This window comes from Mesoplodon densirostris, chromosome 5, assembly GCF_025265405.1.
Source record: "Mesoplodon densirostris isolate mMesDen1 chromosome 5, mMesDen1 primary haplotype, whole genome shotgun sequence".
Classification (NCBI taxonomy): Eukaryota; Metazoa; Chordata; class Mammalia; order Artiodactyla; family Ziphiidae; genus Mesoplodon; species Mesoplodon densirostris.
In genome coordinates this window covers 132,072,154-132,091,218 of record NC_082665.1, presented here as the reverse complement: position 1 = coordinate 132,091,218, position 19,065 = coordinate 132,072,154, and the positions used below count along the sequence as shown (strand labels likewise).

The 19,065-nt window shown below is 42.8% G+C and overlaps 1 protein-coding gene across 3 annotated transcripts in view; it reads left to right on the top strand.

Moving 5' to 3' along the window:
• The first annotated feature begins 2,552 nt into the window (after positions 1–2,552).
• Positions 2,553–19,065, top strand: part of NGLY1 (N-glycanase 1) — a 57,382-nt gene continuing 40,869 nt past the window's right edge. For all 3 annotated transcript variants that reach the window (XM_060100179.1, XM_060100178.1, XM_060100180.1), the window contains exons 1-3: positions 2,553–2,751; positions 9,840–9,954; positions 14,804–15,049. In XM_060100179.1, coding sequence (XP_059956162.1) covers positions 2,621–2,751; positions 9,840–9,954; positions 14,804–15,049 — 492 coding nt within the window. In that variant the 5' untranslated portion in view covers positions 2,553–2,620. The remainder of the gene's footprint in view (positions 2,752–9,839; positions 9,955–14,803; positions 15,050–19,065) is intronic.

Sequence of the window (19,065 nt, the reverse complement as noted above, 5' to 3'; positions counted from 1 at the left end):
TTCACACTGTGGTTGCATGTCCCTCACAAAAGTACCTTAAAGCCATTATCTCCTCAAGGGGAAAGCTAAGTTGATAACATTCTATTCCTCCCCCACCACACAAGCACTCCTGCTTCAGTTCTAGAGCGCCTCCACTTTGGTGTTTTGTATATACTAGGTTTCCTCCTAAGGGTTTATTTAGAAAAAAAAAAGAAAAAAAAGTGTTCTGTAGCCTTAAAAAAAGTCATAAATACTAGATAGGATATGATAACCTTATACAATTATTATAAGAATAAATGAGTGTGCTGATGGAAAGAAGAAACTCAAGGGGAATACTGTTTGTGATAGAGACAGCTATTTACATCCCAGGCCTCCCACCTCCCATCCCACAATTCCCAGAGTTGTGGGTGGTGCCTGTCCAGCTAAGGACTACATTTCCCAGTCTCCCCCCCTTTTCATCTAGATGGGGCTTCATTTTCACTAATGATATAGTAGAGAAAACGCTGTTTGTCATTTCTGGGCCCATGTGGTTAAGAAGCAGGTATGCAGTCTTTTTGCCCAACCACTAACTAAATTCAGAAGTCTCTGTGGCCATATAGCAGTAGTTAGCAAACCACACGCTAAATCCAGAAGACTGCTTGTTTTTGTAAATAGTTTCATTGGACATACCCATACACATTCATTTTAAAGTACAGTTGACCCTTGAACAACACGGGTTTGAACCGCATGGGTCCACTTATATGCGGATTTTTTTTCAACAGTAAATGCTACAGTGCTATACGGTCCACTGTGAGTTGCAACCTCAGATTCAGAACCACAAATACAGTGGAACCTCAGATATACAGAGGAAGTTATACACAGAATTTGAATGCTTGGAGGGTTGGTGCCCACGTTGTTCAAGGACAAACTGTATTGCCTATGGAACTACAACTGCAAAGGCAAAGTTAAATAGTTGAACCAGAGACCCTATGGCCACAAACCCTTAAACATTTAATATTTGGCCCTTATAGAAAATGTTTGTTGACCTCTATTCTATGGGATGAAAGGAGCCTGGGGCCCTGAATCATTATCTGGAGGAAAGCTGCTCACTGACAAATGATACCTCTTGTATGAACAAGAAAGAAATTTCTCATGTTAAGTTACTGAAAATTTCAGTTACAGCAGCTAGCAACACACTATCAGTTAAACACACTATTCTTGGAAGCTGGTCCAAAAACCTACATATTTATTAAAAACTTCTCACATATATCTGGCAAGTGAATGGTAACTGGAGTGGGTGGTTATTGCTCAGGGTCTTGCTCAGAGACACTGGAAGAAAATTTCAAATTTAAAAAGCGAACTGAAGATAAAGCATCAAGAACATTCAAAGAAGCTACTTAGGCAAACAACTTTTAAAAATATATAGTGTCAAGAAAAACATTTGTTGAGGTTTGGAAAAGAAAGAAGGCATTGGTAAAGTACACTTTCAAGGTCATGGAGAGGTAGATGATGGATTAAAGAGGTTAGGATTCTTCTTTTTAAAGAGGTTAGGATTCTTCTTTTAAGAGGAATAAAGGACACTGATCACAGGATCTACCTGCAAAACAAAGTCACAAATTAATACATACACTTACTATATGGGATGCATAATTTTGCTGTCTTTCCTTTCCCCTCCATTCCATTCTACTTTGTCGTTATTGGATATGTGTTTTACTTTGGTCAGTAGAGTCCACATCCCACTATGTTGCAAACTGCAGTTTTGAAAAAAAGTTTACAGAGGCATCATATTCTTTGAGCTGGGACTTATGCAAGAGATTTTCAATCATTTATCTAATTCCAAAAAAAATCCATATAGGAGAAACCCAGCAGAGTTTATGTGTTTGGTTTTGAACGTGTTTTTCTGCTTCCCTCTGGGGTCTTTCATCCACATTTACTTAGGAAGGCCTGACCATCTGCGAGGAGGAAGCTGTAGAATAGTTTCATCTGGGGGCAAATGGGTGGTTGGAATATAGGGGGTTTCCCCACCGTCTGGCTGGAGCTATTGAGGCCGGCCCCGGGGCGCCGAGGAACCTGGGTTCCTGCGATGCACCAGCCAGCACCCCCAACCCCGGCGCGAAACCCCCGCCCCTCCACCCCACCCCGCGGCCCCGACCACCAGACACACATGGGCAAAGCCCCTCGGTCCGGACGACCAAGACCTACACCCCCGCCTGGTCGAGGGCCCCAGGCCCTGACAACCAGGCCCCTGTCGGCCCAAGCCCCCAACGGCCCCAAACAACCCGCAGCTCCTCCCAGACGAACCCCACCGGTCCCGGATACTAGTCCCCGCCCCCTGGAGACCAGCCCCCGCCCTCCCCTCCCGCCGAGTCCCCAGCCCAGGATATCAGACCCCGCCCCCTGGAAAACACCCCGTCTCCTGGAGACCAGCCCCCCCCGCCACGAGACCATCCCCCCACACCGCCCTGGAGACTAGCCCCCCCCCGGAGACCAGCCCCTTCCCCCTCGGCTGAGCCCCGCCCCTGGAGACCAGTCCCCACCCTCTCGGCCGGGCCCCGCCCCTGGAGACCAGCTCCCGCCCCCCGGCCGGCCGCAGAGCGCGGCGAGCTCACGCGCCTGCTCGGAGCGCACGCGGTGCGGGGGGAGCACGGCGGCGCGCTGGAGTATGGCGGCTGCGGCGCTGGGCAGTTCCTGTGGGTCCGCGTCCCCGGCAGTGGCCGAGCTCTGTCAGAACACCCCGGAGACCTTCCTGGAGGCCTCCAAGCTGCTGCTCACCTACGCGGACAACATCCTCAGGTGAGGGGACGCGGGCGGGACGCGTGCCAGCGGGCAGGGCGCGGCGCCCGCGCGGCCGGGTTTGGGGGCGCCTGGCCGGCCCCAGGGGCGCGGAGGCCGGGAGGGCCCCGGGCCTGGCTCCCGCTCGGTGGGGCGGCGTCGGGGAGCTGGGGCCGCCCGCCAGGGGCCTGGAGACCCGCCCGGCCCAGCCCCGCCGGAGCCGAGGGAGTCTCTGCACCTGTGACCTGACACCTGCTGTCGCGGAGCCCGGGGCGAGCCGGGTCCCGGGACGCACGGGGCGGAGGAGGGGAAGGCGCGCCCCCGACTCTGGCCTCGGTCGGGCGGTTGAACTGTCTTAAGTGTCAGGACAGGAGCGGCGACAGTGTTTCATCCCCACTGCGTGCGTTTTACCCACCAGGTGCATTCAGTTGCCATAGGGCTTCTCAGAAGTTTGCCACGGACAAGATGTTTTCTTCCCAGCGTTTTGTGAATATCCTAATACTAGAGCCTAACACTACCGTGGTGTTCGTGAGGATAACCTTGGCTAAGAGTACTTTGTTTCCTTTTCCTCTGAGCACACTTCTAGACCTCTAAGGAACCTTGCAGATTTGGGGAATTGGGAAGTAAGTTTGATTAGTCATTTTGAAGCATTACGTCCCTCCACTCTTAGATCAAATGATGTGGTGTCCTGAGGGACGGGATGTGTGGGGGAGGGAAAAGGAACCCCACGTGCCGCCGCCTTAGTGCTGTTAGCTCGTTTATCAGGGCGCCGTGATCATATAGGCTCTGCCCCCCGCTCCCCAGCCCCTGGTGCGCTTGCTTTTCTAAGGGGTGGATGTATTGGCCTGAAGTCTAAAAGGAGATCCTTCACAGTGTCAAGGTTATAGATTTCACGTGACCCAGTTTTGGAGACATTAGTTACAAGTGCGGTGTCTTAACCCATGGCAGTTTTAATATGGCTCATATAGGCAACATTAATGATTTAAAAAGTGAATTGAAAGAAGAACATATTGAGCCCTTGTTGTGCGCCAGATGCAGAGAGGGATGCAGCATGTGCACTGTGCACAGCTGCACAGTTGAGACCTATATGGGGGCCGCCTTCCTCCTCTGTGACACCCTCTCAGCTCACCTTCTCAGCCCTGGGAGGTCTGACAGCTCTTCAGAGCGCAAGGATGCCAGAGGATTCTGCACAGTGAACTCCGAGGCAGAGTTCTCCAGAGGCCGTCAGCTAGCACCTCCCATCTGGAAAGCCACCAAACTATTTAAACCCCATTCTTCCGAAAAGGGAGTTGCCTTTGTAATGAGGATTCACTTCTGTTTTCAATCTAGGGAAACCACAAATGCTGAGATCAAGGTGTTTTGAAGAAGGAAGTCCTTTGCATCATAATCATCATTTTGAGTGTTTACCAAACTCATAGAAGAAACCTGGCATGCTGTCAGTGTATCTTATAGTCTCTACTATGGCTTATGTTTCTTTTCTTAAAAAGTTTTTTTTTAATCCAAAAAGGGAATTAGGAGTCTGGAACTCATATAAGTGGAGATGGTATGAAAAGCTACCCATTTTAGTTTGTCTTAAGTAATAGTATTAGTTCCTGCCCTCATCCTTACAGTTCAAACTCGTTTGGTCTTCAGAGGGGGGAAAAAAACCCTCACCTTTTCTTCCTCTTCCAGGTCCAGTGATTTGCTTGCCTCTTAACAGAAAAGCCCCAGGCCTCTTCTTGATCCCTTAGCTACACTGCATTACAGACAGGCTAATCTAAGTTACTTGAGAATAGAGGAAACCATCGTTTCTTTTGCTGTTTTAGGAACTCCTTTAGCATGAGAGATAAGGGATGTTGTCTTGATATCCTTTGCTCCTACCTCAGGATCTGACATAGTATTTTATAGGGTGAGTGCTGAAATGAGAATTTCATTTGCAGTTTTTTTTATTGTTGTTGTTAAAAGCGGTATTTGTCACTATACACTGGTGAAAATAATACTTTGGGTTAAGTTTGAAATTTCTGCCTCAGATGATGTTTATCCTATTCTCCAACTAAGGCTTGTAAAGCTTATAATGAAATTATAGAATGAAGTATATACTAATTTGCATGCACAGTATACCATGGGTTTGAACCGTTTTTTTCAGTTCACTGACTTCTAGGTAAAAATCAGCTGTCCTCAGTATCTACCTTTCAAAAGTCTGCAGTAGTTTTCCTGGCATTCCATGTGGGTTCCCTAGAAAACTTGCTTCATTCATTCTTTAAAAAACAATATTTGATTTTACACTAATTTCCTTTGCAAACTGCACACAGTTACTGGTTGTGAACTGCACTGGGTGTGATTGGGAAGGGCCAAGAATGGAAAGTGGTTTCTTCCTTCAAAGAAAATAAATACGTCTGGGAGAAAGACAGAGGTATGGAAAATAGCCACAGCATAAAATCTAGAGAACAATTAATTCCAAGACAATGTTTAAGCACTTACGTGTTTATGTGAGGAGATAGCTGGATGACCTAGTGTGGAACAGTTCTGAGAACAAAGGTTTGGTAAGAGAACATATATTTGACCTGATAGGCAACAGAAAGTGATTGTAGTTTCTAGACTCAAAAGAGAAGCATAATGAGAGATTCACGTGGAATAATGATGCGAGAAGACACAAGGCATGGGTTTCATTTCTGAAGCTACTGCAGAGCATAAGCATAACTGTGGATGGAACAGAGAGAAGAATTGTAGTCAGAGACTGGCAGTCCTTGATGACTGAGTGCCAGGGGTAGAGCTGGTAACGGGAGGAGACAAAATACTGTACCTGAAATCACTTGAGATTTCTCATCTGGGTTATTACTGACACCTGGAGAAACTGAGCAAGGTTGTCAACTGAGGATGGGCAAGTTTATTGGCAGCTTGTATGGTGGAGAGTATTTGTAATCGAACCAGTGGGTTTAAGTCCCAGTCAACCATTTCCTAAGAATGTATGTAAACTGGGCTTCAGTCTCCTCATTTTTAAAAGGAACGAACAATACCTACATTATAAGATTGTTGCAAAAGATAGAAAGAAATAAAGAACATGGCACATGTGTTGTTTGTTAGTCTCATTCAGTTTTTCATGTTAAGCTAGGTTACGTGCAGGTTTCCATTCTTGTCAGCTGCAGAGAATGGTGGAATTAGAGCCAGAGATGCTTCCCAGATGTTCTAAAGGCAGAGAGATGTTTCTGAAATTTTTGCATGTAAGTCACACTAACAGATTTTCAGAAGGACTAGGAATAGTTTTTCAGATGACCTACAAACCAACTTTTGTCATCAGTAATAAAAATGCAAGATTATAGGATGCACTCATGTACTAAATTTCCATTTGTGAGAACTCTTTCTGGGATTATGCATTCTAAAGAGGAAGAGAGCTAGTGAATGCTCAGATACGTTTAATTCCTAGCATTTCTGAAATAGAAACATTTAAGCTTTCCTTTTCTGAGAAAAGGAATGCTGTGACTCAGTGGGAGGCTTATTATTAACATGTAAAATCTTAGAAATATGGTAGATGATGACTTTTGAGGTGCAAAGCGGGAGTTTTTCCTACTATTCAGTTGTAAATACACAGGTTATTTTTCTGTAAATGAAACAGTTTGTCCACCTGTGGGTAAGACAGCTAGGAAGGCACCAAAATGTGTTCAAGGTGATGGTTGAGTGAGGTTTAGGAAGTTTTGCTGCCCTTTCAAACCTCATTCATTCAACATCATCATCCAACAACCAGAAAAAGAAATCTCAAGCTAAGGTGCAAGATAATTGCTAACAAGCAAGATAAATAATAAAGTCGTAGAAATAGTTAATTGTCACCAGAGATAGGAAAAAAAAAATTGAAGAGTTGCAAGATAATTGCTAACAAGCAAGATAAATAATAAAGTCTTAGAAATAGTTGTTACCAGAGATAGGGGGAAAAAAATCGAAGTTATAGCAAAAAATATTTGAGAAAAGTCTGCAGAGAAAATTAAATTAGTGGAAGAAGAAGGTCAAAACTAAAGGTCCGTAGGGGTACTTCAGACGCTGCAGGATACTGAGAGTAGTAATGGGCTCGAGGAAAGTGGCCACTCCAGGCTGATGCTGTGAAGCGAGAGGTTCAGGAGTGTTTGTATGGCACTTCTCCAAGGGCAGAAAGTGGGAGCTGATGGATCCGAGGTCTGATGGCCCTGGGGCCAACTTCTGTAAGTCTTTGAGGGCTTCAGGGGCTGACTTTCACATCAGTCTGTGCTCAAGACTATGGCTGGTCTGCTCAACACATTCATTCATTCATTCATTCATTTATGGCTGCGTTGGGTCTTTGTTGCTGCGCGCGGGCTTTCTCTAGCTGCGGCGGGCAGGGGCTGCTCTTCATTGCGGTGCGCAGGCTTCTCATTGTGGTGGCTTCTCTTGTTGCGGAGCACGGGCTCTAGGCACGCGGGCTTCAGTAGTTGTGGCACATGGGCTTAGTAGTTGTGGCTCGTGGGCTCTGGAGCGCAGGCTCAGTAGTTGTGGTGCACGGGCTTAGTTGCTCTGCGACATGTGGGATCTTCCTGGACCAGGGCTCAAACCCGTGTCCCCTGCATTGGCAGGCGGATTCTTAACCACTGTGCCACCAAGGAAGTCCTGCTCAGCACATTTAAAAAGAAGAAGCTAGGATTTGGGTACCTGGATGTTATTGCCATTTTTCAAATTTTTTAAAATTAATTAATTTATTTTTGTCTGTGTTGGGTCTTCGTTTCTGTGCGAGGGCTTTCTCTAGCTGCGGCAAGCGGGGGCCACTCTTCATCGCGGTGCGCGGGCCTCTCACTGTCGCAGCCTCTTGTTGCAGAGCACAGGCTCCAGACGCGCAGGCTCAGTAGTTGTGGCTCATGGGCCCAGTTGCTCCGCGGCATGTGGGATCTTCCTGGACCAAGGCTCGAACCCTTGTCACCTGCATTGGCAGGTGGATTCTTAACCACTGTGCCACCAGGGAAGTCCTGCTCAGCACCTTTAAAAAGAGGAAGCTGGGATTTGGGTACCTGGATGTTATTGCCATTTTTCAAATTTTTATTTGCAATATACGTTGAGTGAGAAAAACACATAAATGATATGTGAGGTCCATAGAAGTTGTACAAAGATAGAACATTGTTTGTTAGAAACCAGAGAGGAAAATCTAAGCTATACAAAGCCTGTAGCAGAGAAGCTGCTTCGACCCTTTGAAACATGTCTCAAAATAATAAGCTATATCAGAACAGCTCATGTAAGTTTTATAAGAATTTTTTAGTGTGAAAAAGGGAAGAAAAATTAGAAAATTAAGCCCAGTGAAAGACTTTGATTATGTAGAAATCTGGAAACTCCTGGGAAAAAATAGACTAAGATAGCTCAAGCAGTTCTGCACCAGTGGGATATACCATCCTGGTGGTACTGATGTTTTTATTACCCTGTGGAACGTGTTGAGTGTGGTGAAAAGACGCCTCATTTACCTGTAACTAGCTTTGGTAAAGGTAGGATTGTTCACTGTTTAATGTTTAAGTGGTAAGAAAGAGCAGCACACTTATGATATAGTGTGGTATAGAAGCCAGGGATGTAAACATTTCACTGTGCCCAGGGCAGCCCTCACAGCAAAGGCCAAAGGTCAGTATTGCCAAGGTTTAGAAACCCTGATCTGATACACAGAATAAAAGAGTAAGGCATCTGTTTCTCTTTGTGTTTCTCAGTTACCTGTGATTTTCAATTACCTGCAGTAAAGAACAGTATTTTTAATTTCCAACCCTTTGTGTACCTATAACTTTTGTAAAATGCAATGAAAATTTCATGGCAGTGTCAAATTGCTGTAATAATTACTGAATACTTTCAATTTCTGTACTCCTCATGGATGAAAAGCAGTGTTTACAGATCAGCACCAATCTGGACATTTTAAGTAACACTGTTTTGGAGCTTTTGTCTCTGAATATTCTGTAATAAATTTGTGTAATTTTTGAAATTAAAAGAGATTTTAAAAAGTTTTGTGTAGTATTTATGACAGTTTGGCAACAGGAACTGCTTGATAGAAAACAAATGTGAAATTTGTTGAAACTTCCACAGTTAACAATCCCTGTTTTGGTTTTTATATCACCATATCTAGAGAACATGTGTAAGTTTAGGACAAAGGTGTTTGGTCATTTGCCAGCACTTGGCCACCCCATCATCCCAGACCTCAGGCTGATAGCCTCAGCACTGCTTCTGTGGACCCCTGAGACAGCCTCAGTCTTTCTTAATGCCATACTGATGGAAGCCACTACCATTTCAAGGGCGTCAGTATCAGATATGAAACCTACTTATCATCCTGAATTAAGTTCAGAAGGCCTTTTGAGTATAATACCTTGATTGTCTTTAACCTTTTATTTTCTTTCTCATTTTTTTTTTACAGCCTTTCTGATTTATCAACGTTATTACAAATCTCAAATAAAAGATTTTTCATGTGCTGGTCTCATCTCATGTGTACTATTCAAAATCTTAATCATGGTAAAAGAAATTCATATCTTCATTGTATTTTATTACCGTAGTTGCTGTGACAAAAATATATCTTTAGCTGAAACAGAAATTACAGTAAAAACAACCATTGGTCTAGGGAAGAAAGAAAAATCAAGTGACCGTAAAGGTATACCTAGGTTCATGTTTGTCAGAAGTAAAGTCTTTGAGGACCTGTGATTCATTTGTATATAGCTTCTTAGTTTCTTTTATTCATTCGTTTCACAAATATTTATTAACCACCATCTACATGTCCATCAGGCGCTATTCTCGATGGCTGAGATCCATCAGAAGAAAACAGGCAAAACTTTCTGCCCCTGTCTGGAACTTGCATGGAATTTCTTCTTAGCAACCTAAAAACTCATAAAGGTCTCTAGTTTTAACAGCACAGAAATAGAATGTCGCATGGGTTTCCCTTATGGCAGCATTGGTATTATCAGCTGTGAAGTTAAACAATAATGTTGCAGTAAGTGTGTACAAGATAAGAATCACAAAATCAGTGTCTTTCTAGACTGTGCATCCTCTTTCTTTAAAGCTGGGATCTCTACTACTTCGTAGGCATATAGCCAGTATAAAATGTGAAAAAGAATGCAAAAACATGGTGGAAAATGTAAATTGTTCTATATAATCAGACTTTTTTTTTTTTTAATCAGAAACCCTAATGATGAAAAATATAGATCTATCCGGATTGGAAACACAACTTTTTCTACTAGACTCTTGCCTGTCAGAGGAGCTGTTGAATGTTTATTTGAAATGGGCTTTGAAGAGGTAAGTATGTTCACGGTTTCTTCGCAGTTCATGTACAGAGCATTCATTAAGGTGTTGATAGATAATTTCTAATAAGAATATTTTTATTGATTGATTCATTTTGGAAAACTGTGGAACTAGTTATTTCTTCACTTACTCTACATTGAAAAGTCACAGTCCGTATGCTTTAAATTCACAGTAAAATATAACAGCTCTCCCACAGGGGGAATTCTTACAATCTCAGTCCTTTAGAATAGGGAGGTCAGACATGCAACCCAAGGACTAAATTGTGGTTCTCTTTAGACTTTTAGCAAAAACCTATGTGAGCAAGCATGAATTGCTGATGGGGGTCCAACCATCTGTGTCCAGTAAGAAATGAGAAGAGTAAAAACAGAAAAGTTGAGTTTAGTTGCCACACATAAGGGTTCCCTTCTGTGACAGGAGAAAAGAATCTCAGTGGGTTTTTTTGTTTTTAGGTCAAAAGAAAAGCTTGGTGTTTCCATGTTTTGGAATCTTGTGGCATAGTTTAATTTTATGACACAATGAAAGTAGCTTTCAAGATGATGAGTTTTCTTTATGCATATATGCTTAACCATTTCTAGTTTATGGAATACTGAGAGAAGTCCAGCCAGGTTCTAGAGGCCAAGCAGTCAGTAGCAGTCAACTGGCAAGACCGCAGCAGCTGTTAAGGAGATAGGCTGAGTTGCTCTGGGATGTGCTTCCCTCCCTGCCTCTCTGCTTCCCTCCCCTGATTCTGTTTCAGGCCTTGGGAATGTAGTGGTGAACTAGTTAGATAAGAGATCCCAGCTCACATGGAGCTTGCATTCCTGTAGGTTAGACAGACAGTGGATGTGAAAACAAAGATGAGCACAAAGAAGAAAATAAGGCATGGAAAGAACGTCATAAGCCCCTGTAGTGATGGGCAGCTGTGTAAGGACGGGCGCTCAGGGGAGGCCCCGAGGAGATCATGTTTGAGCTGGGGCCTGAGTGATGAGAAGCAGTTCAAGTACGTGAGGCGCTCAGGTGAGGGTTTTTCAGGCACAGAGATCCACACGTGAGGAGGATTTCTAGCAGGAGTAGCCTTGGCACAGAAGGTGGCCACAGAGGCAGGCCTGGGGTTTTGGGAACTGTGGTAAAGACTGGACTTTATGACGAGTGGGATGGGAAGCCACTGAAAGGTTTTAAGCAGGGAAGAGTATTTTTGAAGATTGCTCTAGCTGTTGTAAAGAGAATATTCTGGATGTTCTGGGTGGGGGCAAGGGGTGAAGCAGGGAGGCCAGTTATAAAGCTGATCACGTTAGTCTCAATGAGAAATGGTAGTGGTTTGTCTAGATTCTGAGAGGACAGGCCTCGTGTCTGTGTTGCTCCCTGTGTGCTGGCTGCTGGGAAAGGCGCAGAGCAGGTGGGCACCCAGTAGATATTTGTGGAATTAAAGACCGACAGCAGTGGAGATGGGGGAGTAGTGGGATCCAGGATTTCTTTTTGAAGCAGTCTGTGGAACTTGCCGATGAACTAGATGTGGAATGAAGGAAGGAATCAGGGTGACGTCTGGGTTTTGGTTTGAGCAACTGAGTGGATGGGAGTACCATTCATCGAGGTTGAAAAATCTTGGAGAGTAGCAGGTATCAGGGGAGAAAAAATGACCCGTCTTTTGGATAATTATAACTGATATACTGTTAAATATTCAAGCAGAGGTGTCAAACAAAGAGTTGGATATATGAGTCTTTGATGATTCAAAAGGAGAGGCCAGGGTGGAGGTATAAATGATGGTGTCATCTGCTTGTAGTTGCTCACAGACATCTGAACCTAAAGAATTAAAAACTATAGATGGGGAAAATTGAGAACATTGATGAATTTGTTCAAGGAAATGCAGATTTTTGAGAGTCAAATGACAGGAAAATTAAGTAAATGACAACTGGAGACTGTTGAAGTGTTTCAGTTTCTCATTGTTTCTCATTGTTGAAGTGGCACAGATTCAGTGGAATCGTATTTATCTTTCATTCAGCAAATACTTGAGTGCCAGGAGGGATGACCAACCTCTCTAGTTTGCCGGGGACTGTCCTGGTTTTAGCAGTGAAAGTCCAGCCCCGCAGAAAACCCCTCAGTCCCAGGCAAACTTGTAAGTTGGTCACGCCAGTGCCAGGTAACAAGCCAGATTGAGACTTGCAATCCCCTGAGCGCCCGTCCTTACACAGCTGCCCATCACTACAGGGGCTTATGACGTTCTTTCCATGCCTCATTTTCTTCTTTGTGCTCATCTTTGTTTTCACATCCACTGTCTGTCTAACCTACAGGAATGCAAGCTCCATGTGAGCTGGGATCTCTTATCTAACTAGTTCACCACTACATTCCCAAGGCCTGAAACAGAATCAGGGGAGGGAAGCAGAGAGGCAGGGAGGGAAGCACATCCCAGAGCAACTCAGCCTATCTCCTTAACAGCTGCTGCGGTCTTGCCAGTTGACTGCTACTGACTGCTTGGCCTCTAGAACCTGGCTGGACTTCTCTCAGTATTCCATAAACTAGAAATGGTATTTGATGCAAGTAGAGTCACAATTTCAGAAAAGATGATCATGCTTTAAGACTAATTTATACTTAGAGTTTCTGGCTGGCTTTGGACTTCACGCTGTAGGAAGTAAATGTTTTCTCAGTGTTAGCCAGCGGAGCTGAGACTGAACTCTACCACCAGAAAGAAACTTGGTGGGCTTTGAGATGAAGTAGGAAACCAAGACCTATCCTGAAATTTTCAGTTGTACATTAAAATCCTGGACACCTGTGTGCCCACTTGTCCCTGAAGCTGCATTCTTGTTTATGAAAATTCTGAGGAGGAGGTTGAGAAAGACTGGGATTCAGATGGTCGTGTGACCCATCAGGCTGGCTTAGTGGAGTAGTTCTTGCTGGGAGCTGCACCCACCCTCTGGGAGGATGGGGCATCGAGGGCCGTAGTTTTGGTTGTCTTGGTGACTGGAAGATGTCACCAGCATTTAGCGAGCAGGGACGGGGTTGACTCACATCTGGCAGTGAGAATTGTCTCAGCAAGAATGCGTTGAGAAACATAGATTTTGTTAAATACTAGAATCCTCGTTGGTTTCTTAAAATGTTATTGGGTCTAGTGCATTAAGCCTGTAGTTTTGTCCTTTTATGAAAATACAGTGCTGTCGATTAAACTTTTTCGTACACACACTTCAATCATAATCATACATTCTTTTAGGACTGGTCCTGAAAAGATGGAAGGAAGGGAGCAGCCTCTGTCTCACCGGGGCCCTCTCTGAGGTGTGGACCAAACAGATCCACGTGGCTGTCAGGCTCTCCCATCTCTGGCCACGGTGTCGTGTACTTTCCTCAGTGCTGCTCCACTCACAGTGTGAGATCAGAGGCCTCCATGCTTGGTTAGGAGTCTGGTTTCTCTTCCCAGAGCTCATCATAGATAGGAGGTGGTTCCTTTCTCCTGTTGGAAAATTCACTGTGTTCCAATTTGTGCCAATCATCGTGTATGTAATCATCACAACTGTAGAAATGCTCTTTGCTCAGCCCTTCAAGCTGTTTGTACAGGCTTGATCTCTGTTCAGTCTCAGGTGGAATCAGTTATAGCATAGCAATTAAGGTCATGCAGTTTGAACCCTTGCTCTGATGGTTGGTAGCGTCAGGCAGGTTATTTAACTTCTCTGAGCCTTCATATTTCCATATGAAAAGTGGAGATAAACCCAATACCTACCTTTCAAGGTGGTTGTAAGAATTCTTCAGATAATGTGGGTAAAGTGCTTTTTAGCACAGTACCTAGAAACACATAAATGCAGTAAATGGTAGTAGTCTTTTCTACAACTGTTTTGGGTAATACGTGGAGATTGCTGGCCTCTTCCAGCTTTTTCAAAAGGATTCACGTGGAATTGATTTTCACGTCGTGGTGGAGTAATGTCTTGGTCAGTTGATTCCTGTAGATCTGCCGTCACCAGGGAAATAAGGTCATTCTCAGTTGTGGAGTTGAATTTAAATGCTCACAATCTACAGGTTGGTCCACTGCATATTGTAACAACTGTGTTATCTCATTTGCAGTTGGTGGAATTACTGTTTTAACATTGTTGCTTCTCAACACCCTAAACCTTAATGGAATATATTTTCATTTCACTTTTTTGTTTGTTTTGTAATTTACTATTTTACATTGTGAGCTTTGTTGTAATGTTTATTGTACCTCAGAGCACTCTGATTATATTATGTGAATTCATTAAATCACTTCTTAAAGAATCAGATTTTTATTGTTTGATGGTTTGTTTTTGTTTGGACCACCTTTGTATTACTAAATAGCAATCCATAGTTTTGAATTGACCCTCAGGATGTAACTTTGGTTATCTTGGAAGAATTAGTGAACTCCATACACAGACTTCTAATCATGTAGCTATTCTTAAAGACTTGAGTTTAGAAGATTCAAAGGTTGTTATATAACTTCTTACTGGTTTTATGTGACCAGTGATCATTTTGAATGGCTGTATCTATAGTATGATTATTTCATAGGGAATTTCATGGAGAATAGTTGTATCATATACTATTGCAGAGCAGATAGGAATGTGCATTTTTGCATCTCTTAGGAGGTTTTCTGACTCATTACAGTATTTCTAAAAGATACAGTATTTTTCTGAAGGTCTTTTGAAACAATAAAACAGGCTAAACATTTTATGCTAACAAGGAGACATTTTCTTAATTTTCTGGTATACCTTTGCCTGTATTTTTTTTAAAAGTGCCAAAATGGTAAGAAAAGAGAAAGATTGTTAAAATATGATGTATTCTGTAGTATTGGCTCCATTTTATATATACTGTGTAAGAATGACTGGCAGTATAAAGCAAAGGTTAAAATTTTCTCTAATTTTATAAATTCCAGGGAGAAACCCATCTTATCTTTCCTAAAAAAGCTTCAGTGGAGCAGCTGCAAAAAATTCGTGACCTGATTGCCATAGAGAGAAGTAGCAGATTGGATGGATCAGATAAGAGCCACAAAGCAGAATTATCTCAGCAACTTGCAGCCAGCACCCAGCTTCCTACAGCACAGCCTTCCAGTCCTAATGGGTTAACCCAGCATCCAGGGAACAGTGAAGGACGGTCATCAAATCCACCGTCCGCTCCAATGGTAATGTTAGAATTAAACCTTCCTCGACTGCTCCTTTCGAAGTGTTGATATAGCAAAAGCTTGAAAATAGGACTTATTCCAGAATTTATGTTTCAGGCATTCTTGGTTCTTCTAGTTCTAATACGCTCAAATTTCCTGAGCTCTTTTAAAAAATTGTCACATCTGTAACAAAAGTGGGGAAATGGCAGTCTTTTATTTGGACTTTTAAATCGTAACTTGTGGCTTATTGTTTCTGAGGCAGCCAGGGTTTTATTTAATTTATCATTTGTAAATGTACCTGTTGCCGTGGCACTTAAATCAGTTGCACAGATTAGCGTATGTCTTTAACCTAGAAAAAGTAAAGGACTTGCTAGACAGATGTGTGGCCATCAAGTAAGATTTCCTCTATTGCTTTGACACTTCTGATGTAATACCTGCTGCTGTCTACCATGGAATTATTAATTCCAACAGCCTACCATTATCAGCACCTCAGTTCAATAAAAAATCGGCTTCTTTAGGCTTAAGGTAAATAATCATTAATTTACTGATAGTGGTGCTAGCATATACATATATACTTCTGAAGAACTTAAGTCAAATTACTGATGTCTTACAGGCATTCTTGGTATACTTAAATGACCTTATTTTATAGGAAATTATCCTGTTTACAAAAAAATCCCTTGTAATAAAGGTCCTTAAGCATTTTACTCCTAAATTTTCACTGTCAGAAAAATTTTCATGGCTTTTCTATAGTAATTTTATCAGTAGGCAGCTTAAACTCATGTCCTCTTTTAATTTTGGTGAAACACCTGGTTGCTCTCCTCCATACACTGGAACTCTACATCTAGAGTCAGTTGTTAAATCTACCCTTAATTTTCTCCAGCTGAATAATTGGAGAGCCTTTAACCTAACCTCCCTGGTAGTCAGATGATGGGCAGTCATTGCTTAGTGTAGGCTGGGAATACCCTAAGCTTGTCTTTAAAAAATAAAGAATTGAAGGTGGTAGGGGCTGGCAGAGGAAGAGAGAGTTACTGTCCTTTTGAATAATAATTCTTATTTATTTATTCATTCATTCATTCATTTGTTTATTGGCTGTGTTGGGTCTTCATTGCTGCACGTGGGCTTTCTCTAGTTGTGGAGAACGAGGGCTACTCTTTCTTGCAGTGCAGAGGCTTCTCATTGTGTTGGCTTCTCTTGTTGCGGAGCACAGGCTGTAGGTGCACGGGCTTCAGTAGTTGTGGCACGTGGGCTTAAGTAGTTGTGGCACGTGGGCTTAGTTGCTTTGCGGCATGTGGGATCTTCCCGGCCAGGGCTTGAACCCGTGTCCCCTGCATTGGCAGGCGGATTCTTAACCACTGTGCCACCAGGGAAGCCCCTGAATAATAATTCTTGATGAGTGGTTTCCCAGCTTTTTTTGTGGAGGGTTAACTCTTCTAAAACATATTCTTTTGTGCCTCAGTTGACTTAGGTTAACGTTTAAGTCTTTAAAATATTTCTCCTCTCATTAGCTTCAGAGCTAATGTTTGTTTATACCAATAATAAACACAGCTATTGTTTATGAATGCTTCCAAGAAACTGTTACTGGATACTATTGGATCAACTAGTAATGATATTAAGTGGCCGTGGGCATCAGATGAGAGTGTATGTGAAAGCTTAATAAACTGTAAAGGACTTAAAGGTTTGCTCTTGGTAACAGTAATTCTTTCTGTAAAGTATCTCAACTGCTTCATTCAGAACAAAGTTACCACAGAGTAACAGAAAAGTGGGACTACTTAACTCTATTGGGACAGAATAGTAACCCTAGCCAGTCCAGTCCTTAGGACACTGGTTTCCACTCTTTTTTGATTGTACATCTTACCAGTGGTAAAATGTTGAATGCATAACCCAGTAAGTGTCTATTTACTTACGAGTTACATACTTCTATGGGTATGTGTTAATGTACCTTATACAAGACTCATGTACAGGATTAAAGCATGTCATTACACCTCTGGGTAACAGGTCTTCATCAGTTTTGCAGTTAAGGCTGATACAGGGGCTTCCCTGATGGCACAGGGGTTAAGAATCGCCTGCCAGTGCAGGGGACACGGGTTCGAGCCCTGGTCCGGGAAGGTCCCACATGCCGCAGAGCAGCTAAGCCCGTGCGCCACAACTACTGAGCCTGCGCTATGGAGCCCATGAGCCACAACTACCGAGCCCGCGGTCCACAACTGCAGAAGCCCGCATGCCACAGCTACTGAAGCCCGTGCGCCTAGAGCCCGTGCTCCGCAACAAGAGAAGCCACCACAATGAGAAGCCTACACGCCACAACGAAGAGTAGTCCCCGCTCACCCCAACTAGAGAAAGCCCGCGTGCAGCAACGAAGACCCAACGCAGCCAAAAATAAATAAAATTTAAAAATAAAAAATAAATAAATTTATTTTAAAAAAGGCTGATACAGATAGAGAAGCATATTTAACCTTTCTTGGTTTTTAGCACCTTTTCTTATGAGTCTTCTAATTAAAGTGTTAGAATATACCTTTTAAGATTCCTTGCTTTATATTTTGTTGAATCTCAGTATTGCAGTTTAAAATGCACAGTACTAACCAGTCTTACAGAAAAGCATAATGCAGGAAACCATTTTATTTTACAAAATAGCTCTTTGCTGGACTAAGTAGAATTTTTTTTAGTGTTCTGGCTCAGAAAATCCACTCAGATTTTCTGAATTTTCTTTAACCTCTTTCCTCTTTAAAAAAAACTTTTTTTATTCCTAGCCTTGCAATTCAGTTATAGATTTTGTTTTAATTTTTTTTTAATTTATTTAATTTATTTATTTTTGGCTGCATTGGGTCTTCGTTGCTGCGCATGGGCTTTCTCTAGTTGTGGTGAGCGGGGCATGCTCTTCGTTGCAGTGCACGGGCTTCTAATTGTGGTGTCTTCTCATTGTGGAGCAGGGGCTCTAGGTGTGCGGGCCTCAGTAGTTGTGGCACGCAGGCTCAGTAGTTGTGGCTCGTGGGCTCTAGAGCACGGACTCAGTAGTTGTGGCGCACGGGCTTAGTTGATCCGCGGCATGTGGGATCTTCCCGGACCGGGGCACGAACCTGTGTCTCCTGCATTGGCAGGCGGATTCTTAACCACTACACCACCAGGGAAGCCCCTCAGTTATAGTTTGAGGTCTTTAATTACTTACCAGAAAGGGCCTGGATACTACACTAAAAACAAATTGTCATTGTCAAAATGAATTTAGAGTTTAGAAGAAAACAAACTTTCGCAAACACATATGCTCTTAGAAAGCTACTGTATATTAACTCTTACTTCTTGAGTCCCTGGGACAAAGTATCTTTTTCTGTGTTCCTTAAGGGAGTTGGGAGAAATTAGAATGAATCTTGTTTTTTATAGCCAACTCCTGGTTCCGTGGATCACTGAAGTACACATGTTTAAAAAGTATTTTGTTATTTAAGCTTTTATCACCATTAGTTGCTGTATTACAGAGTTTGACAATTATGTTCTCCTACCTTTCTCATTTTGAGTGGGGATACTAACTGAGAATTAAAAGGGACCAAGTAAAGCAGCAGGAGAGAGATTAACAAAGCATGTAACTGCATATAAACTAGACAAATCCTGAGCACTGTTGAGTGTCACAACTAATATATTTCTTTGGTTGAAACTGTATCAAGTAAAATTTGGAAATATAAGACAAGGTGATAGTCATTGATGTTGAAGTTGCCAGTAAGTTTTTCCCTTAAGATATGAAGTACTGGAATATACCGGTGTTCAATAAATGGTGATGTAGCCAGAAATTTATTTTGCTGCTTTTTCTGGATATTTTATGTAAATGAATGATACACTACATAGTCTTTTGCTTCTGGCTTCTTTTACTTTGTATGTTTTTGAGGTTTATCCATATTGCAGGATGTATTAGTATTTTTTCCTTTTTATTGCTGAATAGCATTCCATGGCGGACATTTGGGTTTGCCATGTTTGCCTGTTATGGACAATGCTGCTATGAATGTCCACATACCAGGCTTTGTGTGGGCAGATGTTTTTGTTTCTCTTGGGTAGGT